The 27,653-nt window shown below is 34.4% G+C and overlaps 1 protein-coding gene across 3 annotated transcripts in view; it reads right to left on the bottom strand.

The window, feature by feature from the left end:
- Positions 1-944: 944 nt before the first annotated feature.
- Fgf12 (fibroblast growth factor 12) overlaps positions 945-27,653 on the bottom strand; it is a 505,844-nt gene continuing 479,135 nt past the window's right edge. For all 3 annotated transcript variants that reach the window (XM_005338424.4, XM_005338423.4, XM_005338422.5), the window contains 2 exons: positions 16,999-17,197; positions 945-4,184 (listed from right to left, as the gene is read on the bottom strand). In XM_005338424.4, coding sequence (XP_005338481.1) covers positions 4,066-4,184; positions 16,999-17,197 — 318 coding nt within the window. In that variant the 3' untranslated portion in view covers positions 945-4,065. The remainder of the gene's footprint in view (positions 4,185-16,998; positions 17,198-27,653) is intronic.

Below are 27,653 nucleotides of genomic sequence, written 5' to 3' on the forward strand. Positions count from 1 at the left end.
GATCACTTTTTAGAAGTAAAAAAATTACCTCTGCATCAAAGAGAGAATTAAAAATCATTGAAGTTCTGAAGGAGTATGTGCTTTGATTATTGTTCCCACCTCTTTCTTTTTTTAAATATAAAGTGGCAATTTGTACTATTATTAGAAATATACATTTATATATAAAGTTTTGCATTCAAATCTCTTTATTTTTGATTAACTATGACTAAAGACCACAAATCAAATAAAAACTCTATATAATATATCCTCATTTCAGCATTTGTATATATACACATATCTATTTGTCAAACAATCCACTGTTTTAAAGGCGATTCTGACTTAAAAAATGCTATTTACAATTTTATGACAGAGAAATAACCTCTGCCTTAATGGTATTAAAATGAGCAGGGAATTTTTATATTTGACTGGGTCTTATCTTTTGCAGATGAAAGTAAGCAACATCATGAAAAACTTTCCCAAGTGCAAGGCCTTGTAGAGTAAGCCAACAGGGTGGAAGAATAGATATGCTATTTCTGGGTCTATGTTTAAAAAAAAAAAAGATTGATGATGTTGCCAGTCTTCTTCACCAAGAAACCAGTAGTCCCAAACTATAATCTCCAAACTTTTCAATGAATAACAATCCATTCATTCTTTATCCTTTACTCTTGTCTTAATACTCTCATCTCCCCATAATGGCACCCCAAGATCGCCAATTTAGAAACAATACTAGTTACTGAGTTGTCATTTTCTTAAAAAGAAGAGTTCTTCTAAAGAAGTTTTCTAGATTGATATGAAGCCTATAAATAATCACATTACAGAGGCTGGGGTTGTAGCTCAGTGGTAGAGCGCTCACCTAGCATATGTGAGGCACTGGGTTCGATCCTCAGCACCATATAAATAAGTAAATAAAGGTATTGTGTCCATCTACAACTAAAAAATATTTTAAAAAAATGAATCACATTACATTACATTGATGTCTCTTTATTGTGCCCATCCATAATGGCTTAAAAATGTTCTATGACTTTCATATGTATAATCAAAACCAAAATTATTACTATGATCAAGAATAGGATGGCTTGGGGGTCTTCCAGTTTTCTGGAGCACAAAAATCTTAAAACTACCAAATGGAACTTCAGAATGACTTATTTCTATACTTTGAACTTAATTTTAAAATCGTTACATATATTAATCAGAAAGATGTTTTGTAAGACTCTCAAAAGTTTTGTTTTCATTCTCAAGTCTATTGATTTTGAAACATATTACAGTAAGAATTTACAGTAACCATGTCTTAATTTATATCTTACATACACAATTTCAAAGCTTTACTAAAAGCCATACTTTTTCTGGGAATCTCCCAGGGCATTTTTCTAAAAACTTTTTCCACTTGAAGGAGAAGATAGATGAGTTAAAGACCCAAAAATTAGAACAATGAAAAGTCAAAGTAATTAATAAGCATATTTAGAATAAAATGGAAAAACAAAGTATTAAAACTGACTCATTTTTTGAAAGAAAAAGACAATTATAGTTTTATATTTCATAATAATTTCAAAACTTAGTGAATAATGACTGCAATAGGTTTTAATGTACTGTTAAAAAAGCAGCAGTCAAGTAAACCTTTACCCTGAGCTCTGAACCATCATTTTTCTCGGGTTTATTCTGTAAAAGAAATTAGTTGAAAATAAGCAAAACTAATTTCAAGAACATTTCATTGCAGTGAACATATGCTTAATATGATATGGAGGAAATACAATACTCAGATTGGGTGGTTGGAACTCTGCTTCTTAACTGGTCTCATGAAAGAGACAGATGTGGGTCTGCATGACAAATAATGGGTAGTCACTGTAAGCAGAGAAAGGAATGTTGCTGGAGATTCCTATTTCTGTCATAATTTTCATAATTAACTGGATTAAATATATTTTCATGAAATCACCAGTGTAAGTAATTGTGACTTCTGTCCTTTGTGTTACTTGTGAAACCATTGCATGTGTTACTGATGAGACCATGTGCGTTACTACAGAAGCTCCGGCCGTTTCATGCTAAAAGAGCTTGTGAACCATTTCATCGAAGCCTCTTTTTTATTTTTTCAAAGAAAATAAAGCTTTGTGCTTGGGATTTGTTTGGTCCTGGAAGTGACAGGGGTCTTATGTTGAACCAAGAGTGACGAAGAAGATATACCAGGATTTGCATTTTTTAAAAAAACAGGGTATTTTTTTCCTAGAAGAGTGACATATCATTTTTTTCTAAAAATTAAATGCACTTATTTGTTACTTTCAAAATATTTTGATTAAACAAATATCCTTTGAAAATGTGTATTCAAAATCCTTGCCTAGTAGCATAATGTTTATTCTTTCCAATTGATTAGGCAAATTCCTCCATTTTTTTTTTCTGGTAACTTCCTGATAACATAAATAGGATACTTGGTGAAGGACAAGAACCACTATTGAAGAATAATGACCATGTGGAGTGAGGGAAACTACATTGACCTTGAAAGAATACAGCAATCAATGGCAAGGTTGGAAGTGAGGACCTAGAGCTGCAAAGTGTATACATTTTAGGGAGTCATATTTAGAACAAGACATGCTGGACAGTAGAGATATAGGAGAAGTTACATGCTAAGTCTTCTCATTAATAATATCCATAAATCTGCATACATTTTTAAACATTCTGTTTTGTTTTATTTTTGTTGAAATTTGGTTGTCTCTACATCATTTCTGATTTGTAGGGCTAAGTAGAACTATTTATTCCAATGCAATTGTACAACTTTCATTTCTTGGCTAATATTTTTGTCTAATACTTTAATTTTTCTAACTGTGTGTTTGCTTGCTCTTACACTGAGTTCTTTTTCATTCCTTTAAGCCACTCCCAGTTCAGTCCCTTGGAGCCATAGCTGCTAATTCCATAACTGTTTCTCCATGTCACCTGAAAATTCAGTGTACAAATAGTACCCTCTGTCTTCTAAGCTACAGATTTATTGTCAACTGGACTTATAAATGAGGATATATATCAACAAACAGTCCACCAGGTTCATAAGACGGTAAGCTACGAATTCAAAGCCTTGCCTCCCATTTTCTCATACAGTTTGGAAAATGCTATATACATAAAACTTCAACAAAGTACAAAGGGGAAATACACTGACCCATTTCCTTGGACTTATTTCTTTATGTGAAACCCATCTCTCTTTCCTGCTGCAAGATATGGTACAAAACTCTCTAAGACAACTAGACATGTACCTCTACTCTCAAAAGTGTCCAAAATGCAAAAAAATAAGAACAAATGTAAAAGTATTAGGAAAAGAATGTTTTCTAAATGACTAAAATATAAAATAATATCTTGTATTAATAACTTTGATAAAAATATATTCTCTTAAGAGTATTTGAAACTCTTGTTTATAAAGGAATTTATAAGTCAACTAATACCATTAGATTCAATACAAGATTAATCTTTTGCCAAAAAAAACAATCTTAATAGGTTCAAGAGTAATTTTTTGAAATTTTCCTTGATGTTAAATAATTCCTGGCTATACACCTTACAGGCATTAAAAAAAAGTATAATTTACATGTTCAATTCATGGCTAAAAAAAATCTTAGAGAAAGTATGTAATTGTGTGTCAATTCTAGATGTCCAAAACAAACAAACAAAAAAACCCAACAACAAACAAAACCACATATCACAGCATTATCAAAAGTTTAAGCCATTTAGAATCTAAGATCAGTTTGTGAGTTCAGTTCTGAAAAACCCTTTCCTTCTAGGTAACTTCTTTTCATCTTTATTGTAGTTATTTATGAAGTAGCCCTCTATTAAGAACAACACAGTTTGATGTTTGTGGAGTCCTGATTTATTTTTCCTTTGCTTTTATGTATGCTAATCTTTGTGCATGTGAATTTTCTACCACATTGCAACAGGCAAGCTTTGGTTCACTTTTCTCATTTTACACAAAGGAAGATTTTGAGTGCAGAATCTTAGCTACTAGGTCCTGCATTGCCATTTTATTTTTCTCTCCTTGGGTGGATTATTGGAAGGACATGGGGAAAGGGAAGGAAAGAGTAAGGGAAGGGATAAGAGAGGGAAGAAGGGAAGAGTTCTCAGCTATGTTGAATCTTGATTCACGACTTTGCCTCCATTCATGGTTGGTGTTCCAGAACTTTTCCTCGAACGTCCTTGTTTTTCTCCAATTTCGTGTAGTGATGGTTCTCTGTACATACACACTGGAAAGCAAAATGACAATAATTACTTATGATAATGAACATCAATTTTGCTTCAATAAAATTCACAAATATTTACTTTAGGATATTCTTCACTTAATCATTGATTTTCCTCCCCATTGTGAAAGGGTTTTAGTTTGATGTATAGTGGCTATCCCTGGTTTTCTTCCAGTTCTATAAGTCATAACCCTTTAAGCTTTCTTATATTGCAGTATGTAGGTTCTTTCAGTTTTCTGGTAGATAAGGTTGGAGTCTTTACAGCCTCCTAACCTATATAATAGGATTTCTATCCAGAGTTAGGGGAGAAATTAGAGGTAGAGCATTTGAAGTTAGAAGTAGCATTTTGCTTTTTTGGTCCATTTTTTGCAATTTAGTTTGGGAAGGGAAAAATATTTACTGACATGCTCCTAACCTTAACCTAACCACTGTAAGAATCATGACATTGTTGTGTCAAACTGAACTTTTAGTTCCAACTTTCAGGACATACTATAAGAAATGATAATGGAGAGGAGAGAGAAGAAGAAAGAACATGAATCAATTTCCCTGATTACCCCAGATTTTGTCTAAATTAAGGGACACAGCCCATGATTTTTTAGTTATTCATCAATAGGGAATGTGATTATGCAACCATGAGATTTCATTTTGCGTCTATTTAATGGTCTTTTTCTCCTCTCTGCTTTCTCTAACTCTAAAGCCCAGTCTGCAAACTAGTATGGCTGTTGTGAGATTACTGCAACAGAACAATATTTTCCAATTTATAGTTATTCTCCTAAGATAAGATCAATCAGCATGTTGAATCCATTTTGCTTCATTAGACTGTTGCGAGTTAGACAAAACTGACTGTATAAGACATATTTCACTGACGTATCAGGAATTATTATTTCATCCTTCATTTTGGAAAACCAGCTAAGCATCTACATTTATTCAAGCATAACTCAATGGCTTAATAATGTGGATGCCATTTCCCACATAACATAATTTCCTCCCTTGGGCTTGAAAGGTTAAGAGTACAAGTTTGGAAGTCATACTACCTGGATCCATATCTTTTATTAAGCCACTTTCTTGCTCTCTGCTTAATAAATCAAATAGGTATTTGAATTGCTGTATTCTTCCTTAGGAAAAATATTGGATGCTTAGATAAAGCAAACTAAGGTCATTCTAGGAATTGTATGCAAATACAAAAATATAAAGAAAAGAAAAGAAAGAAGAGAAAGAGAGCAAGATATTTATCAAACTTACAGATTAAATTTAATTTTTTATGCTTTAACTTTCATTCTTGTTTACAGCTCTGGAATTCAGTAATATATCTAAGTTAAGAAGGGGTATGAACCTCAATAAAATTTTAGAACTAAAACATAATCAAAATAGCATAATTCATTTAAAATGCAAAAAAGAAAGGAAAAAGCATTTTTTTGTAATACAACTGCCTTTGATAGCTGTATCAATTCTGAATTGCACAAAATAAATGCCAACAACAGGAGAAAAACGATGATAAGTGTTCGATAAAGTTCATTGTAAGTCCAAACTGTAAACCCAAACCTCTGTAACGAAAATAACAACCACGATGATGATCCCTTGAAAGATCCATCATTTTGAAGTATTCAAAGACATTTAAAATTGATTAAGTCATTTGATAATAATAATAGACCTATAAATATTGTAGGTAAGAAATTATCTTTATTTTTACAAACATAAAAGAACCTAAATGTCTTCCCTAAAGCTAGATTCCGATCAGGCAGAGAGAGGATAAGAATGCAGGGTTTCAAAGACCAGTAAGCCAGTAAAGCTGTAATTCATCAAATAAAGTACAAATGACTGCCTTATATTAGTTTAAAAATTTCAACCATATATTAATCAGTATGTGAGCTGGCCTTACCTTTACTAAATATTTTAATGTCATCAAGCAATGATAACAATAAAAACTAGTACAGCATGGCTTTTATCAAAGAAAGAAAGAAAGAGTGAGCAAGTATGTGGAGAAGCTGAAATCCATGTGGATTGTCCATGTGGCATCTTTACTTGGACTTCTTAATAAGTTCTTTTGTCACACTATTACAGACAGTGAAATCCACTTTTCTACTCTTCCCCATTTTAATATATAGCATCTGGTTGTTCTTGCCCAAAACTTAAGTGTCATCACTGTCTTCTCTCTTTACCTAACAACCTACACTCTATCCATTAGTATGCTCCATCTGCTCTGACTTCTAAATAAATCCAAAGTCATTCTTTCTACCTGCGGCTATAAAGCCCTCAAGGAGAAGCTACCATCATCTTGTCTAAGATCCTGGCCAATTTCCTTGCAATCTTGCTCCAAATCTGTAATGACTTCCAAACACATTAGCCACAATATCCAAAGTCCTCAAGGAGGCTATCAGGTCTTATTTTATCTGGTTCCTGCCTCTACAACTTCTGCCCTTCCCCATTTAATCAATCCATTCCAGTCACATGACCCTTCTTGCTCACAAGTGACAAGCTTGGATTACATCAGGGTCTTTGGAAACAATTTTGCCTGGAAACTTCTCTCACATCTTTTCATGGTTTACTATTAAATTTCATTGAGATTCCATTCAAATGTAATTAATCTGTGTCATATTTCCTGAGAGGTTTACCTTGACCTCCCTATGTAAAACTGCCACACTTTCCCCCCTTAAATCTAATATCTAATGGTGTGTTTAAATATTTGCTCCTCTATTTATTGTTCATTTATGTATTTATCGATTTATGACTTTCTAGATATAAATGCCATGAAATAAACCCACAAATAAAAAACCTTTCTCTTAAGTACCACAGCATCCCTATTAGTTAGAACTGTGAAGGATGCTCAGTGAGTGTTCTGTGATTATTTTGCAAAGGAATACCCTTATCTACTATCTTCGGTGCCTCACTACAGAAGATGATAGCTGGAGTAAAGCTTAACTTTCTTTCACTTTTAATGTCAGTGAATCTTTACTTTCTCTAAAGTTCTAAACTTGGGCTGACTTCCCTAAAATGTACCAGTACATAGGTAGAACAGGTGATTTTGAAAGAATACAGCAATGAACATCATGTGATAATCTACATTTATCTAGCTTCTCTAGTTTATTGATATCTGGATAAACAAGTAATATGTCTCATCTTCATAGAAATAAAAAAAATCAATGGCAAATAAAATAAAACAGGAAAATTAACAACATCTCTTTCTTTCCCCCATATGACCTATGGTAAATTGTAGCCTAGAAAACAAAGGAGAGTCTGAGAATCATAGCATCTAATGATTCCATAACTCAGTGTTTCTCAAAGTGTGTCCACTGACCTGCCAGCAGCAAGAGCAGTACCTACAACTTTAAGAACTTTAAATTACTGGACCAGCCCAGATATATAGAATTAAAAACTCAGAGGATGAAGTCCAGAAATTTATGCTTAAACAAGCCCTGCATGTGATTCTGGTTCACATTCAACTTGTAGAGCTGCTCTCTTTAATGCTTATATGAAAATCACTTCTATTACTCTCTAAAAAACTACATATTTGTGCAAATGTCTTGCCTCTGCAGATCCTAATTTACAACAAGAACACACACAACAACTGATAAAGAAGCACAATGAATAACTCTATATAATGACAAAGCCTATTCTCTTACACACACACACACACACACACACACACACACACACACACACCTTACATTCTTGTTAGAAAAAGCAGGAGGTCTAAAGTTAAAAGGCAACAGTTCTGGCCATAGCTTTGCCTCCTTCTAGCCCTAAGGACTTCAGTGAGTTATTTAACCTCTCTTAAGTTTAGATTCCTTATGTTTAAAATAGGAACAATAGGGCTGGGGATATGGCGCAGAGTGTGTGCCTCACGTGCACAAGGTCCTGGGTTCAATCTCTAGAACCATAAAAAATAAGTAAAATAAAAATAGGAAGAATAAATATTAATCTGCATATTTTAATGATTTTGGCGACTCTCAAGTGACAATCCAATTAGGGAAACAGGTTGAAAATAACAATGTGCTATGTGAATGGAATTTAAAGTAGTAGAGCTGCTACTAATTATTACTTCTACGTGGCTGCTGAATTCTTGACAGATTATTTGAAAGCAAAGTCCCGGGTAGAACTAGGTATAAATCCTTGTAAGTCCATGTTTCTCTGTAGAGAGAGTTGGACCACCTGTGGGCTGGGCCATTGCCATTGTTGCTGTCAGGTTCTATATTTCTAATGGAATCAATATAATTTCTGTCTTGGATGAAACTTAGAAATTATGCACTCGAAGAACCCTCATCCTCTATCAGTTTCCATGAAAAAAATTGAATATGATTAATTTTTTTATTACTACCAATTTAATCAAATTTTCCTTGGCCCTCTGTAATTTCCCAGAAATGGAAAGGTTAGATTGCTGTTACTTAATGCACCATTAAAGATATTTAATTGTCTTAATAGCAGATCATAGAAGGGCGTGGGCAATTAACATGAAGCAATTTCACGCCTTAATTAATGTCACAAGGAATCCCTTTGGAAATGTAGGAGAATTTTAGTGCTGCTTTGGAAGCAATACACCATAAGAATGTACCCAGTATGGCATAAATATTTATTACAAAGAGTTAACAGACATTGTAAACAAAAAGATCCCTATCTTCATTTAGAAAGAGAGCAGAAACAATATTTGGTGTAGAAGAGGGAGAGGAAGGAGAGTTTTATTAAAGACTAAATTTAGAAATCAGCAAAAGTTGCTTTGAACAAGTTGAAATGGTGTTCAGGAAGAAGGTATCATAGGCTAGCAGAAATCCAGAATTAAAAGATGGAGAGAGCTAAAGCTAATGTTTTCTCTGTCACTAAAGGGATCAGCATTATTTGAGGTCCTGCTTTGCAATTTCTGTTTTTCTTGTTTAGAATAGCTGGTTCCAAAAGAAAATTTGGAGACAATCTACTGAGTTCTCATCCTAGATAATTAAAATAAAAATATCAAAATAAAATTGCCATTATTGTCTTCCCAATTGGGGCTTTACAACATAATGACTCCTGATTTGTTCTGTTCGTTTTACCTTATTACATAGTTGTTGAAGGGATTATTGTTTTCCCTCCAGATCCAATTTCTTTCCCTTTAATACTTCAATGACAAGCCTCACAGCATTTCTAAAATACATAAGACAGGAAGACAAAGACCATTTTTCCCAGGAAAAAAATGGAAATAGACAACTTGCATTTGATCAGACAAAATTTTTCTGAGAAATTGAGCTGTCTTTCAATGCTTAATTTTCACTTTATTTCTATGAAATGGATGGAATTTATAATTGACTTCACCTTCAGAGATGAATGAGGATGGAAAGATAAATCATTTCCTTAAAATGACTTAGTAAATCATTTCCAAAAGTTTGATCAGAAAAATCAGAATTTCTTTATTCTTTGTTATTTGATGTCTATTAGGTTACTCTTTCTCAGTGATCAATTTAGGAAAATAATTGGAATTATCTCTACTAAACTTCATATAGTAATTTAATCTAGAACTTAAAACTTACCTATCTTAATAATTACTAGAAACTTTAAACTGTAATATTTTAATATATTTAATTCCATGGTATCAGAGAGAGAACTTATGAAGTTTAATTCAATACATTGATCACAATTATTTGAATAAACTTAAATTGCCTATGACCAGATTTGATCAAAAGAAGCCCCAAAGTGCCAAATTCAGTTCTGAACACATTCTCAAATATGGTTGCCATCAGAATCTCTCAGACAATTTTTTCAACCTGTAGACTTCTAGGTCATACCTAAACTCCATAAATTAGCTCACAAAAGTTTGATCCTTCTGTAGAGATGACTCTCAGTTGATAGATATTGATCTTAATTTGGAAATATCTTTCTTTCTCCAGGACTCAGTCCTGTAAGCTTAAATCTTTGGAAAGTGCACACATTCTTTTCAGGGAGAAGGAACTTGATTCTGAATACTCAACCACCTGCAGAAGCTGTGTAATGAGCGTCTGGAAGGAAGAGGGAGGAGAAAAGGAGGAGATTGTACTGTGTTCTTTATAAAAGTGTATTTGGCTGCTGTATCTGATGATAGAGAGGAGGTCACCAGCAAGACAATTTAAATCTGGGGGAGTTATTTCTTTCTGGTGTGAACAATGCTCTGAAAGGGCAGAACTGAGAATCACCAAGCCTGAGCTGTTGTCTTGAATTCCTAGGGAGGGAATCTGTGTAAGTAGCGGTTGATGTGCAGTGTACATGGTAATGGACTTAAATATCAAGTCTATCCATCCTTTGAACAGATGCCCCTGCAACCCCTCATTAACACCTCCTGTGTTCTAAACACCAGATGAGGAATGAAAGAGTGAAATGGGCTGGTGGATAATTATCACTTTATCTCTAGGACTTAAATAGCCTCAAACTGGTAAAGGTTAATTTTGGGAATTTGACATTCAAAAAGAAACACCAGTAGAACTGGGATAAAATCAGAGATGTTTGGGGGGAAAAGGCATAAGTGAAAAAACAAAAACAAAATAACACCTTTAACTTTTTCTCTACCTAGGGACCATTTCCCTTCAGAAAGGAGCAGCTCACTTACTATGAAGTATTGGACTCTACTAGGGTGTTGACAGTTTAGTAGTGGGGTTAGGGGTTTACACCAATTCCTTTAAAAAATTGAAAATAAAATAATCAACAACGTTTTTGGTTAAATACAATATAAATAAGCTTTTATGGAGCTATTATTTTATATTTCTTGTATAAAAGCATCTTCAAGTTATGTGTTTTGTAATTTGCTTGAGGAAAGAAAATTATCTAAAAACTTCTTTAAAGACATGAGTTACAGGGAGAATGCCTTTCATCCTAACTTTTATCAGAAAGAAAGAATATAAGAAAGAAAGAAAACAAAAAAGAAAGAAAGAGTGAGTACAAATCACACTTTTTGGGAATATTGCATCAAATTGTACTTTTTTGTTCAATAATTTAATAAAGGAAAATTTTTTGACTATTTTTATGTGTAAATTCATGGTTTCACACTAAAGACTGCCACACAGTGTCACTAAATTTTAGAAATAATCTAGTCTAAATTCTTTTTACAGAGTAGAAAGGGAAAACTGATAGAATTCATCAGGAATAAAAGCAAAGTCTTCCTAGTTATTTTTTTAAAATTAATTCATTTATTTATTTTAATTAAGTATATATGACAGCAGAATGCATTTTGATTTATTGTATGCAATTGCAGCACAACTTTGCATTTCCCTGGTTGTACATGATGTACTGTCACAGCATATGTGCAGTCATACATGTACCAAGGGTAATGATGTCCATCTTATTTCACCATATTTCCTGTCCCCATGCCCTCTTTTATTATTTTTTCTTGTCCACATGGCTTTCCATGAACTGTCCTATCTGATCATCCACCAATACACATTTTCCTCATCACGTTGGATTTATCTGTCTCAATTCTGAGTGGTTTAGTTCTAGCTTATATCGAGGTATAGCATTTCTGCTTTGCTTTCTGACTTTTCTGAGTATCTCCTTATTCATAGGCTTATTTCAGATGCAAGGAGAGTATAATGTGGGGGATAGGTGCATATGCCTAGGCATTGGGCTTTCAGATTGACAAACTCAATTTTGTACTTTTCTAGCCCTGTGATCTTGGACAAGTTACTTAATTACTCTAAGTATTAGTCTCCTCACCTGTAAAATAAGAATAATGACAAAGGGCTGTTGTCAAGTTGTACAGAGATTGAGTACACAGCCTGCCTAGAAAAAAATGTTAGATTGATAAATTATACATAGAAGGGTTAAGACTAAGAGGAATGGTAATAATAGCAGTGGCGAGAATAGTTTTAGTATACCTGCAAGGAGATACTAAACAGAATATTGCCTAACAGAAATTCAAACATATTTCATAATATTGGAAATTCAATTATATCAAATGAATCTGCATAGAAAATCATTGGGTCATTGTTCATATTTTTTGTATGATGATGATGATATCAAAGTACATATAAGTTATAAAAGAACTTTTTTAATAATAAATTTTATGTGTATCAAGTAAATTATGAGAGCATAGGTCTCCATTAATCTCTGGGGACTCTTACTTCTAAGGAGACGGTATATTTCAGATCAAAATAAAGAGAAGCAATTAGTAGGCACTTACTCTAGGATTTCCTAGGTCCCATGATGCTAAATTTAAGTTACTCCCAGAACCTTTCTCAGACTACTGTAGCCCCTCTCCCCAGTCTTCATGGAGGTAAAGCACTTCATTCTAAGGTCTGAATGCTTTGGCTTGAATTCTGGCTCTGCCTAGCTGCATGATTTAGGAAAAGTTGCTTAATGTCTCTGTGCTTCATTTTCAGCTTTTGTAAGTGGACACAATAGTTGAAGCTACTTTGTAGAAATGGAATGAAAATTAAGACAGTAATTGATGCATATTTAGAGGAGTACTTCTGAAAAATAAGCATTTACATAACTGGTAACTAATATTGTTCACAAAATTGAACCTTGTTCTCCAAGACAAATGGCAGAGATATTTACAGAGAATTAAAAGATCTTTGGTCTTACAGAGACCCTGCATACAATAGAGGAAAATGTAAGCCCAAATCTTCATCATGTCAGATTAGGCCCTGACTTCCTTAACAAGACTCCTACAGAGCAAGAAATAAAACCAAGAATCAATAAATGGGATGGATTCAAACTTAAAACCTTCTTCTAAGCAAAAGAAACAATCAATGAGGTGAAGAGAGCCTAGATTTTGAGAGCAATTTTTTGCCACTTGTGTATCAGATAGAGCACTAATCTCTAGGATATATAAAGAACTCAAAAAACTTAACACCAAAAAAAAAAAAAAAACAATCCAATCAATAAATGGGGTAATGAGCTGAACAGACACTTCTTAGAATATATAAAATTGATCAACAAATATATGAAAAAATGTTCAGAGTCTCTAGTAATTAGAGAAATGCAAATCAAAACTACTCTTAAGATTTCATCTCACACCAGTCAGAATGGCAGTTATCGAAAATACAAACAACATTAAGCGTTGGCAAGGATGTGGAGGGAAAGGCACACTCATACATCGAGGATGGGACTACAAATCAGTATAACCAATCTGTAATGCAGTATGGAGAATACTTAGAAAACTTAGAATAGAACCACCATTTGACCCAGCTATCCCACTCCTCAATCTATACCCAAAGGACATAAAAGCAGCATACTAAAATGATGCAGCCATATCAATGTTTATAGCAGCTCAATTCACAATAGCTAAATGGTGGAATCAATCTAGATGTCCTTCTAAAGAAACTGTGGTATATTTACACAATGAAATATTACTCAACATTAAAACAGAATAAACATTATGGCATTTTCAAGTAAATGGATGGAGTTGGAGACTATCATGCTAAATGCAGTAAGCCAATCCCATACAACCAAAGACCGAATGTTCTGATAATTGAATGCTGGTCCATAATGAGAAGGGGGGCATGGGAAGAATGAAGAGACTTTGATTGGGCAAAGGGGAGGGAAGGGAGGGGAGAGGCCATGGGGGCAGGAAAGATGGTGGAATGAGATGGATATCATTACCCTAGGTATATGTATGACTGCAGATATGGTGCAACACTACATCAAGTACAACCAGAAAAATGAAAAGTTGTACTGTAATTGCATACAATGAATCAAAATGCATTCTGCTGTTATATATCTAATTAGAATTAATTAATTAATTAATTTTTTAAAAAGATCTTTGGTCTAAATCAATTAAGCCTTTTATCTTCAAAAGTGATTCTTCTCATCACATTCTTTATACTTCAAACCTAAGTTTTCATTGCCACAAATAAAAAAAAAAGGACCTTGGAAGTAAATCCCAGTATTAGTGAATCTGATTTAGAATAAACTTAATTCTTTCCCAGAACAAGATGAAATTCATTATAAAGCATTGGTAAATAAGAAAAAAATAAAATAATCAACTAAAAGATGTAAATAAGAACATTAGGAAATCAGCGATATTCTGATGCTTCATCAAATGATGCAAAACTAAAGCAGAAGTTGTTACTTAATTCCACCATTGTTCTAAAATAACTGAATACATATTTGGTATGTAGCCATCCAGAACCGAGGCTACATGCCTAGCTTCCCTCTGCTTGTATCTGACTGCCTGTCTAGGTTGTGGACTGTATGTATATCATATGGCAGATATTGGAGGTCATTTTTTAAAAGAAAACAAGCACAGACTTTTGATTTTGTCTTCTTTCATTCTTCCTCCACCTTCTGATTATGATAAAGATGCTGGTTGGGGACAAGGGCACACCCAGGATCAGTGTGCCTGCTTGTGGCAATGGTGCAGCACACAGTTCTATACAACACACTAGAAAGAGAGGCACTAAAACCTGGATGCACCAAGCTTCCTAACAATTTGGAAGCCTCATACCATCCCTGGACAGCTGGTCTCTAGACTTGGCTTATAAGAGAAATTGTATTATTAAGCTGCTATTGATGTAAGCTGTGTGTTATGCAAAGCACCTAATTCTCATGGTTAGGAATGTCGGGTTGTCTCTTTCCACATCTGTATCAAAATGCAGTGATAAACAGACTTAACAATTTTGGAACTAGAAACATAATCATCATAATTTTTTTTTTTTGCATATGTACACATGGTCACCCAGGACCAAAGTGCAGATGTCTGATACAATCACGAGAATTGGTTATAGGTTTTTTTTTCCTTTTGCTGGGGTTGGTAGGAGGGGTTCAGTATAAAATGTATTACCCATATAAGGAATAAAGAAAACATGAATCTTTGTCATCATGCTTCCTTGAATTTTCCAAAAATTGTTAATGACCATGCACTGCTTTCATAAGTACAAAAATATCAGCTTAAGTGCAAAAAAAGATGCAAGAGTTGAAAGCATAATTTGTCAAAAATGATTCTTAAGAATCAATACATTTTCCCATGGGAACATGATCAACTTCTCAAGTACCTTCTGCCTGACCTTACAAGGCAGGCACTTCCTGCTTCTTCTCACTGCTCCTGGAGTGTTTCTCTCTGAGTGTTCCTCTTCTCTCATCTCAAATTCTGTGAACCTGGCTTTGTGCTAAAGATATCCTTGAATATAATTTTCTCATTAATATCTTCCTTTTAGTGGAAGTCGTAGTTCTTTCTCTAAATCCCAGTATCAATTCCCACAGCATGAAATAAATTTTTTCCACTATACCATAGTGAACATATTTCATATCTCCATGAATATTATAACATTCTCTGGAGCATGTAGTTCTTTATACTTTGTCTTTATATTTATCTACTTGTTCATTTGTTCATTCACATGTTCACTTATCCAGTTCTCAACTACTGACTGAATATCTCTTTATGACATGACAGATATTATACAAGACACAGGGGTATAAGAAAAAAATAAAATAGGTTTTGTTCATTCAGAGAATGAGCTAATTATGAACAAGAGGCAATGGAGGGGCAATAAGTAAATTTTATGCAATAGGATCATTTGTATGGGAAAGAAATATATACAATGATTGGAAGGCAGAAAGCTTAATTTTTTTTTCCTTTTTTTTTTTTTTTGGTCTTTTTTGGAACTGGGGGTCGAACCCAAGGCTTTGCAAATGCAAGGCAGACACTTTGCTACTGAACTGCATCCCAGCCCCAGAAGGCTTAATTCCTGAAGAAAGCCAGGGAGACTGCCACATAAGTAGAGATTCTTGAATTATTTTTTCAAGGGTTGATTGGCATTTTTCTGGCAGATGAGATGAGTGGGTGGACACTGGAGCAGGGCATGGACAGTATGAAGTCCATAATAGTGATGATCCATTGCAAGAAAAAGGAAAGTTTAGTTTTGTAGGCCTAAAGATACAAGATGCAAGGAGAGATCTGAGAGGGAGTAGGAGCTTTAATGTCACATTCCACCCAGCACTTTGAATACAATATTGACTTAACAGATATTTGTTGACTGTTGCAGTCATATCTACTATATACTCTGCAGCAAGCCTTGTGGATTCTGCTCCACTGACTGAGCCTTATACGATATTTTATGGTTTAGCAAATCAAACTAAGAGTTGCAACACACCTAATTATGGAACTTTTAAGGAAAATCATAGTTGACCAAATTGGATTTATTACACTCCTCACTTTGAAAAGTGGATACTATATCAAAGGATCAAGGAAAGAGGTGATAGACTCCACTGGGAAAGATACAATTTAATGGTGATCACAGAAAATATTGCACTATTTTCTTTCCTTAAAAACCAAAGAAAAATTAATACCCTATGTTGTTATATTTGCTTATAGAAATGTAGGAATTAGTACATAAATGTATCTCTAAAAACCTTTTGCAAACTTTAAAGCACTGTAATAATATTATTGATTTTTTTCAAGGGTATATTCCAAAAAATTAAAATACCATGTTCAACATATTTTTTTTCCTAAATACCAAAGGAGTGTGGTAGGTTTCTTTTTTCCTTCTTTTTCTTTTTGGTTCTAAAGATTGAACCCAGGTATGCTTAACCATGGAGCAATATCCTTAGACCTTTTTTAATTTTTAATATTTTATTTAAGACATGGTCTCAAATAGTTTCTTAGAGCCTCACTAAACTGCTGAGACTGACCTAGCATTGAACTTTCAATCCTCCTTTCAAGCTTCCTGAGTCACTAGGACCATAGGTGCACACCACTATGCCCAGATTGATAGGATTCTTTATTCTTTTTTTTTTCTTTCTTTATTGATGGGAAAAGGTACTCATGTGTACTCTGATATTTTGTTCTCATCTGTTGCTTCATAGATAGACCCTAGAGAATTAGCAAAGAGTGGAATTGTTTTCAACACACATATCAGGGTCCAAAAAATTAAAGTAGTTAGTTTCATACCTTCAATAGGTTTTGGTACAAAATGTGAAGAGGGCTTGGTTTTCTTCACTCTGTTTCCCTTCATAATTTGACCTTCTTTATTGAGTCCCAGAAACCATGCTCGGCCCGATTCTTGCTGGCGATACAGTGTGGAAGAATAAATCACATAGTAGTTTTCAAAGACAGATTCCTTAAATTTGCATTCTGGGGTAAAAACATCCTGCAGGGAAGGAAAAAAAAGAAATGTAAAAAAGAGAAAGGTTGAAAAATGAATCAGCAAATGCAAAATAAACTCCACTCCACTTGGAATACAGGTCCTCTGTAAAGAACCGGAGAGAGGTGACTGCACATAATTTCAGGAGCATTAGTATAAATCTTTATTGTACAAAACCAAGAAACAAGATTTCCTTTCTAACCAATTTGCACTCCAGAGAAAACAACTGCTGAGCTGTGAGTCCCACTTTGGGCCAGAATCACTAAAGACTGCAGCCAAGTCCAAACTCTGATAATAATGTTTTTTGCAAATTGAAGCACTTAGCCATTCCTAATTTTAGTGACCCTTAGCATGTAAATAAAGTAGACTTTATCTCTGGATAAAGTAGACTTTATCCCTGGAAGTCAAAATCAAATGCAACCACAGCAAACACAGGTACATGAAATGTTTTGAAGGGGACCACCACGCCTGTACAAGAATCTGTTCTACAGCCAAAGATTGTTCCATAAACTTAACAGGATGCTACCACTTTGCCCAATACAAATAATTTTACCTGTAGCTTATTAATCAAAACCTCAGATACAAAAACCTCAGGAATAAGCTGTAGAAAAAAGTACTACTATGTAATCGTATATTTAACCCTGTGAGGAACTTTCCACAGCTGTATCATTTTATGTTTTCACTAGCAAGATGTGAGTATCACAGTTTCTCTACATTCTCACCAGCACTTTTTAGTAGTCATTCTTGTAAAGATGCAGTTAATGCATGATCTGATAATCCTACTTTTAGGTATATGCCTAAGAGAAATGAAACATGTCCACACAAAAAAAATAAATATATTTTCATAGCATTATTATTCATACTGTGCAAACGACTCAATTAGCTCTTAACTGATGAATAGATAAAGAACACACGGTCTGGTCACACAATTTAATTTTACCCATCCACAAAAAGGAATAAATTATTGACTCATGACAATATGGAGAAACCTAGGAACATATGCTAAGTGGAAAAAGACAGACACAAGAGCCACATGTTGTTTGATTGCATTTAATATGAAATGTCCAGAATACAAAATCCAGAGATGAAAAGAAATGGATGTCAAGGGCAAGGGGTGGCTGTGCAGATAAATGGGTATTGACTGTTTTCTGGAGAGATGAAATTTTTCTGGGATTAGACAGTGGTGATGTTTTCAAAAATTTGTGAATATACTAAAAAACACTGGAGTATATACTTTTAAATGTGGATTTTCATGATGTATGAATCATGTCTCAATAAAAAAGAAGAATTGGAGAAACAAGAGACTAGAGAAGGTGAAGGAAAACAATGACAACATTGCATAGTTCTTATCTGGTAGCAGCACAGGACTTAACAATGAACCTGGGTGTTGGAAAATAGGCTCTTCTATGGCCTTGTCTCTGCATTGCTAGAACAGAGTTTATTCACTGCCAAATATAGGGATCGAAGTGATAAAGATCCAATTTACAAAATGTCCTACATTGTTTTGCATTACTGTAATGAAATACCTGAGATATGCTCACTTTAAAAGAAAAGTTTTGGAGACTAGAAGTTTAAATAGTGTAGCTATTGGATCTACTGACAGCCCCATGGCAGATGCAGGGAATGAGAACATCAGTGTGAGAAAGATTTCACCCCTCAAAACTCACAACCAGGGACAGACAGGGGTTCCAGCCCATTCTGGGGGCATACTCCAGTTGACCTCCGGAGCTCCCCCTGTGCTGCACCTCTTAAAGTTCCCACTCTTTCCCAACATTGCTGCACTGCGGATCAGATCTTCAACACATGAACTTTTGGGGGATACACTTAGAACAACCCAAAGATAAGTTATAAGATATCATATAAGTCTCAATTTTTCTTCTAAGATTAGGTTAAAAGATACAAAAAAATTAAAATTTGGTGCAGATTTTACTAGTTTTCTTTAAAAAACAAATTGATCAAAATAATCCCAAACCTTTTATTTCTAAGTCTAGCCTTATACTAATAAACACAATATTATCCTTAGATGCTAAGAGACCCTGGAACATTCAAAGAATAAATTCTGTGTATAAGATTTCAAACCTCACAATAAGGGGTGGGAAAATATAGGAGGCAAAGAATTTTGTATAAATGTATATTGTCATATAGGTAGGAGTGATATGACCTACTTCTAACATACATCACAGAAATACGAAATTTGTAAATTTAGAGACAGATGTTAAAGCTGCTTAGAAATGATTCAGTGTGCTGCTTTTATTTAACAAGGTAACTGAAGCCTGTGATAATGAAATAATTGTCCCAAGGATCACACAGAGTTAGAGGTAGATCAGGACACTTAGCCAGAACTATGGTCTCCTGGCTGCTGGCTCAGTAAACTTCCCACAGAACTATGCATTGTTTCCTAATGCAAAGCCAAGCCTGTCCTTGATGTGGGACTGTTAATGGGGCAAACCTTACTCATTATCATAGGAAATTTTGTCAGCCACGTATAATTACTCTGTTGTTATTTACATATGAGAAAAATAACACTTTCATTTAATAAATAATGAAATCCTAGGTTTCTATTCCACTTTGTAATTGTTTAACACTCCCTCCTGAAAACAGCAAAAGTCCAGGATATTGTAAAAGAACTGAAGTCTTGGGGTCTGAGCCAGGAATAGCGTTATAGAAAATGGGAAATCATATATAAAATATTCAGAGCCTATGAACAGACACTTCTCAGAAGATGATAAACAATCAACAAATATATGAAAAAATGCTCATCATCTCTAGCAATTAGAAAAATGCAAATTAAAACCACTCTAAGACTTCATCTTACTCTAGTCAGAATGGCAGCTATTATGAATAAGCAACAATAAGTGTTGGCAAGGATGCGGGGGGAAAAAGGTACACTCATACACTGCTGGTGGGACTGAAAATTGGTGCAGCCAATTTGGAAAGCAGTTTGGAGATTCTTTGAAAAACTTGGAATAGAACCACCATTTGACCCAGCTATCCCTCTCCTCAGTCTATACCCAAAGGACTTAAAAACAGCACACTAGAAGGACACAGCCACATCAATGTTAATAGCACAATTCACAATAGCTAAACTGTGGAACCAACCTAGATGCCCTTCAATAGATTAATGGATTAAAAAATGTTGCATATATACACAATGGAATATTAATTCAGCAGTAAAAGAGAAAAAATCATGGCATTTGTAGGTAAATGGATGGAGTTAGAGAAGATAATGCTAAGTGAATCAAATGCCAAATGTTTTCTCTGATATAAGGAGACTGATTCATAGTGGGATAGAGAGGGGGAGCATGGGGAGGAATAAATGAACTCTAGATAGGGCAGAGTGGTGGGAGGGCAAGGGAGGGGAATAGGGTTAGAAATGATGGTGGAATGAGATGGACATCATTATCCAAAGTACATGTATGATGACTTGAATTGGTGTGAATATACTTTGTATACAACCAGAGATATGAACAGTTTTGCTCTATATGTATAATAAGAATGGTAATGCATTCTGCTGTCATATGTAAATAAAAATAAATAAATAAAATCAACAAAGGAAAAAAATTCAGATCCTAATTGGAAATGAAAATTTAAGTGGAATATCCCATTTAATGTTATTCCAAAGGAGGTATATGAAGAATTAGGATTTAGGAATAAGGCAAATATTAACACCCGACCAGGGCAGGACATGCAGGAAAATATGGCAGGAAGTTAGTGCAAGCACTTCTGTGGGCACAGGTAGCATCCTTGAAAACGAGCAGGCAAATCTTAAGGGTACAGAGCTACCTTTGAGAGTGATTCTTAGTGCAACCATTACCATTTATTTGCAATTTCAATTTCAGTATGAAGCTGGACATCAAAGAATTTACACTGTTTGTTATTATCACATTTTTGTATAATGAGTTCTGAGCCCTAGAGTTGGAGCAAGAAAATCAGTCAAGGTTTTCTTCTGACACCATACACATCAGTTTTGGGGTTTAAGTAAGTGATTGAAACTCTAATTTTCACATTTTTCAACTGTAAAATGAGTGATTTTAAGGAAAAAAGAGTTGATCTGTATAGAAGCAGTTCATAAATTTTTAGGTTTTACAAAATTCCTAAATTATTATTGCTGTTCAGTTTTCTTCTTAGAGTAAAAAACACAATCATGTAAAAAGACCATTATTTCTGTGCCTTTGTTACACTTGCTACTATCTGCTCCAGCACCAGAAACCTCCCCCTTAACTGTCGCTAAAAGAAGAGCACATATAAGCACGTTTTTTAACGAGTTATCTAAAGCTTTTGGCAAAGATATGGGTCATCACATACATTTAGAAGGTGTCCCGTGGGTTGAGTGTTTAGAATGGCAACAAATCTAATGCATAATGGAGACAGGCAGGAGTGGAGTCACAGGTGGTCAAATCCTAGGCCACCTTGACTAGGTGCATATGATAAAAATAGAGTAAAGAGAAGAGTATACTAAGGAGGAATTTTTTCCTTTTGAAAACTCACACTGCAACTCACCAACTTTGTTTATCTTTATCACCCTGGGCTCCCAATTCAATGCAGGCATCATACCAAGGTTTATAGAAATACTTGATGAAACAGAATCAAGCCCACATGTATATCATTTGTGTACACATGGTAAAAGCTAGGCTTATTTTTCCCAAAAACTAACGTTTGATCTTCCCATTTTTCAAACTTAAGCAGACCTTAAATCCAGGGAAATATGAATGTTCTGGAAGTGTTCTGAATTTTTGAATACTTATACTTTCTTTGTGCAGTCTTTACACAACTGGGGTTTTGGTGCAGCATTTTTCAAACCATTATATGAATGGTCCTTTTCACATTCTGATCACCTTTCCACTCCAGCCATGCACTCTAAAGTAAAGAACTTCTGCCTATTTCAATCCAGATGATGAAGAAATGCTGGAGCACTAAGCCCCAAGTGGTCACTCTGGACACCTTCCAGTGTGTTCCCATCCATCTGTTTCCAAAGCACTATTAAAGTCTCCTTGACCCACAATGTTTTAGCTCCACACTCCACTTTGATCCTCGCCCACACTGAATCTTTTCCTGACTCTCCTCTCTACACATGAACAACAGAGATCCTACATAGTTTCTGGTTTCTCAAAGTCTCTAGTAGCCTAGTCCCTTACTTCTAGGACATATCAACTGTGCTGGTACTGCCCTTCCATCACCCATTTATATGGAGTACTCATTAATATATAAACACCATGAAGAACAAAGAGACAGAAATTTAGAGATATTAATGAATATGGATTAAATATTGTGTTTTTCAGGATTGACTACACTGCCAACATTATTTACATAACATGACAACTACCTGCTAAGGCTCTAGTTCCTAACCAACCCCCAATTCAACTGCACTCTCGACGTTCTCCTTACATCTCTACCAAATAGGAATGAGACAAATGTTCTTCCCAGTCACTTCAGATTTAGTGAGCCCTCCTTCCCTCAATTTCTCCTAATATTTGGTATTTCTGCCTTGTATCTTTATGGGAATTTTTTTCTCCCACCATAGACACTGTGAATTTTGGTTCACAGGAAAATATTCTTCATCCACACTTTTTATGAAGCTTGGTACCTTCAGCACTCATTTTATTCTTGTTGAAATAAACAATGAGAATGTTAGAAGTCACAGAAACAGCAAAGATTATGTGATAAGACAGAAGTGATTTACAGGACTGACTTAGTTTCTTTGGCTGTATAATCTTGAACATGTCATTTAATAGTGATAAAAATCTTTGATTCTTATCTAGAAAGTAGGGACAGTAATTCTAATATTAAAAATGTGGTAAAGACTAAGTAAAATGCTAAGTCTTACTTCTCAAAATCTTTGTTCTTCTTTCAAAATCAAGTTTTTCCTACATAATTCACTAAGAGATTTGAAGTATGAGAATTTTAATACCAATAACCATAATCCCTTTATAGGTTCTAAGTAGGTTAAATTTTTTTAAGATGAAAATATAACACTTGTAAATGATATCATTTATTTATGAAAAATATGTTTTCCATTCCCTCACCAACTTACACATTCTATTTATCTTTTTATATTCTAGAGCATTATTCAAGGTCCAAGAGTAATTGTTTTATTTACTAATAGTGCATGTAAAACTAACAATTTTCATGCTTCTATAATAATATTTATATCAAGACTTTATTTATATCTGGAAAAACCATTTAGACACTCTAAATTTCTGGCTTAGTATTCATTGACAATTTTCTGAATCTTGGCAAATCAGTTAACCTTTTGAATCTCCAATTCCTTATATGTACTCTGAGAGTATGTTTACTACAGACTCAGGGTAAAGATCAAATTACATAACACCTGTGAAAGCTCTTTAATGGCTACAAAGAATATGCAATTTTGGATATTTATGTATTTTATATGGCATACTTTAACATTATGACTTTAACAGATGGCATCTGCTTGGAGTAAAATCTTTGAAAGGTAAAGTATGCCTTGTGGTTCAGTTACAACTACTTTTGCTCCCCTAGTTTTACTTGTAAAATGTACACTTTCCAACTTGGGCAGGGGTACAGGATTTGAATAGCCCTGGAGAGTGAGTAGAGTTAAAATGGTACGATCACAACCTAGCTGCATCCTGGTCTTTGCAGATCCCCATTTTCTCCTCCCTGCTCTGGCTGTGATGATCCCTGGGATGAATGAGCAATGAAAGAATGAGCACACCAACAAGTACTGATCCCTTTGTTGTAGTTCAAACATAACAAACACATTTCATTTCAAATCCTTTAGAATCGATATCTCTTGTTCTTGGAAACCTCTGTAATCTATTTCATCCAGTCACTGCCTAAATGTGACTACCTCAGAGAGGCCTCCCACTTTGCCCACCTTTCATAAGCAATCATTTTTTTTGCTTTGTTTTGTTTAGCTGGGGGTTGAACCCAGGACCTTGTGCATGCTAGGCTGACACCCTACCAACTGAGCTACATCCCCAACCAATCAGCAGGCATTTTCTCCAGTCACTTTCTAAACTTTTACCTTTCTCCCCTGCCCCCCCTCATAATTCAATATTGCCTGACATTTTAGGACACAGAAACATGTTTAAGCTTCATAAAGGCAGAATCCATGATCATAATATTTCATTCTTATTCTCAGATCTTGGAATAAAAACAAAATTGTGAAGAGAACATCTTGAGGCCTGGAAGCCTGTAATCATACTCTGTGCATCTCTTAAGTTGTGTTCAAATCTGGGAAGACACTTTTCTTCTTAGGTTTTCAGTTTCTCCAAAATGTAAGATAGCCTTTTGTGGAATTAAGCAATCTCCAATATACCTTTTGTCTTAAATCTCCTATAGATCTGCCATTCATGTTAAATAATTAAAGAAGTTCTTGAGATTAAGGATTCCATATTAAATATAGTTATTTCAAAAACAATTGTACAATCAAAATGGAAGTAATATATTATTGAAAAAGCAAAAAAAGAAAAATGTAATCAGAAAAAACAGACATTACTATCAACTGAGTAATTGTAACTAATGATTCTATGGTAAAAATTGCTGATTTTTTGGGGTACAAATAGCTCTCTGATTTTGATTTATTTTCTTTTTCTGATTAAAACCCCCACTATATACTCATCTGTTGTTTTCTGTTTTGTTATTGTTTTTGTTTGTTGAGACCTGGTCTTTCTATTTATCAGGCCAATGTTGAATTCATAGGTTTATGTGATTTTCCCTACTCAGCCTCCCAATAGCTGGGACTAAGGACATGATTGTCACAATGCCCAGCTATTTACTGTTTTTATTGCATAACCATCTTCCCTGTTTTCTGTGCAATCTTGTTTACTGACTGGGTTGTGTTAAGGAAGAAAAAATACATAAATACTTGCTGATTCTTGCAAAACCACTTACATTCAGTAACTCCAAAGAGAGATTTCCTTTGGTTTTAACCTTTGGATATTTGGCTGTGAAGTTTCTGGTTTACTAACTTCATTAATGGCCTTTAGATGCACAGAACTTGAAAATCCTAGGTATATTAACAGCAGCTTTGTTAACTGTGTTGTCAGACATGATGATATTAAATCAAGTGAGAGAACTATTGTTTTCCATCCTGACAAGAGGCAAAGAAAATGCTAAATTACATTATCTCAAATGAATGATTTTTTAAAAAACTGTGGTTGTTTGGCTAGAACAAGTCTAATTTTGTAACTCAAAAAAAATCTCTGCAGATATGGAAACCTTTGTCTATACACTTTAGAGATAATTTTTACTGGAAAATTACTGAGAGCTAATTCCTCTAAAAATAAAGGTTCTTTGTTAACATATTCTTTGCAGTATCTGACAAGGCAGCAAGGTAAATTTATATCATCAAAAAATAATGCAACCTGTGTTTACTGGAAATTGATTTTGAAGGCTTTTTGACCTTGGGCAAGTTACTCAGCTTCTATAAAACTCAGCTTAATCCTCTGTAGGTTAAAGCTACTCATGCCTTCACTGTAAGGTTGTGATTATTAAGTGAGACAAGGATGGTATATTAGGTATATTACTTAATTTACTCTTGGTTACAATCTTTAGGCAATAACTGATATAACAAATGAGAATGGGTTAGCCTCAGCAGCAGGCTGAGAAACAGCACTTTACTTGTGTCCTGAGCAAGTCTTACTTGTTGACAAGCTAATCAGGGTCACCTTGCTTCCGTCTCAATTTGGCCATCTATTTATAGACCACACAGAGAAATCTGATCATTCCTCTTTTTCTGGAATCATGTTGTTGCCATCAATCAGAGATGAATGATGTGATTGTCAGGTTCTTATCACATGCTAAAAAAGCATTATTTACTACATGGATGCTTGATTTAGCCTCTAGCAAGAAGCCTGCAAGTATGTAAGGTGGGGTGGGGAATAGGAGAATGCATATGGGTAAAGGGAGATGTCCTTACCACTCACTGTTATCATCAAAATTATTTCCATGAGGCTGCAGTTGCAGCTCAGTGGTGGAGTACTTGCCTAGCACGGGTGAGGCACTGGCTTAGATCCAGAGCATGACATAAAAATAAATAAATAAAATAAAGGTACTGTGTCCATCTACAACTAAAAAATATTTTTAAAAATTATTTCCAGAATTTTCCATGTTTTAGAAGCAATGTATCCACAGCAGAGATTGGCGGAACCATGAAATTCTCTATGGAAAATACCGTTAGTTCTTATGAAAGGAGCATGTTCACAACACATAGCCAGGATGCCACTAATTAAATATAAATACTAGGGCAAGTAGGTTGAATGTTCCCAACATATTCATGAAAGCGGGTGAGTGCTCTGGGGCCTCAGCCTATGATTTTTTTTTTTTTTCCTAAAAGAAGGACGAAAGTAAGAACATTGTCTAATTCCCACACTTCAGTTTAAACATTACTCTGTACTTTGGAAAGTTATTTTGATACCCTAAAGAATCCCCAAAATATCAACTAAGACAAAAACAGTTTTCACATGAAATATCCCAATTTTTTCAGTGTATATGAAACATTCACCAAGATATATTCTGGCCCATATAAAAACCCAGGAGACTGAATTCTTTACACAGTATGTTTTCTCACAACAAAAATCTTTGGCTATTTGGAAATTAAACAATAGATTTAGAGCCCGTTGGTCAAGAAATAAATCATAAGAAATATTTAAAATAGAACTTAATAATAACAAAACACAGAATACAAAAATTTCTGGGATGTCACTAAAGTACTGCTAGTAGAAAGTAGAAGTAAATTCTCACATAACCTTTTCATACACTTTGACCCACTGCTAGGAATTTGACCTACAGCTATAGTAGCACATGTACAAAATGGAGTATGTTCAAGATTATATTTGTGGTATTGATGCTTACAAAACCAAAATACTGAAAACAATCCAAGTATTCTTCAATATGGGACTTATTAAAGAAATCCCAGTGTTTCCACATATAGAATATTACATAGCTCTGAAAGACAATAAAACAACTTTTTCTCTATTGCTCTTGAAAGACCCCAAGACATACTATAGAAAGGTCTAAAATGCATAAATTTGGAAATATTTCCACATTCTGTTGTTTTATTAAATGCACACATGCATACAATACCATACAATTCAAGCATGTATATATTATACATGCTACCATTTTTGTTAAATATAACATGTACACACAAATGCACGAAAAGTGGTTGTATTAATGTTTGGAAAAATCTCTTGAAGGATACAAAAGAAAAAAGTAATAGTATTTGCCTCCTAGGAAGCGATCTGGCTGATTGAAGAACAGAGTTATAAGAAATAGACTCCTTTTCTCCTATGCATCTATATTACCACTTCAAACAACAAACTAAGGGGGGAAAACTGTGGATCCAGGATGATTTATGCTTTAGCTAAATATGGCCTTCAGACCTCTAGTATGGAGTATGATTACTAAAATAGGTTTAGTAAATACAAAATGTAGACTCTGAAGCTGAAATTTGCTTGCCCGGGCTCACTCAACAAGCAGA

The sequence above is a fragment of the Ictidomys tridecemlineatus genome, chromosome 3 (genome assembly GCF_052094955.1).
Source record: "Ictidomys tridecemlineatus isolate mIctTri1 chromosome 3, mIctTri1.hap1, whole genome shotgun sequence".
NCBI lineage: Eukaryota > Metazoa > Chordata > Mammalia > Rodentia > Sciuridae > Ictidomys > Ictidomys tridecemlineatus.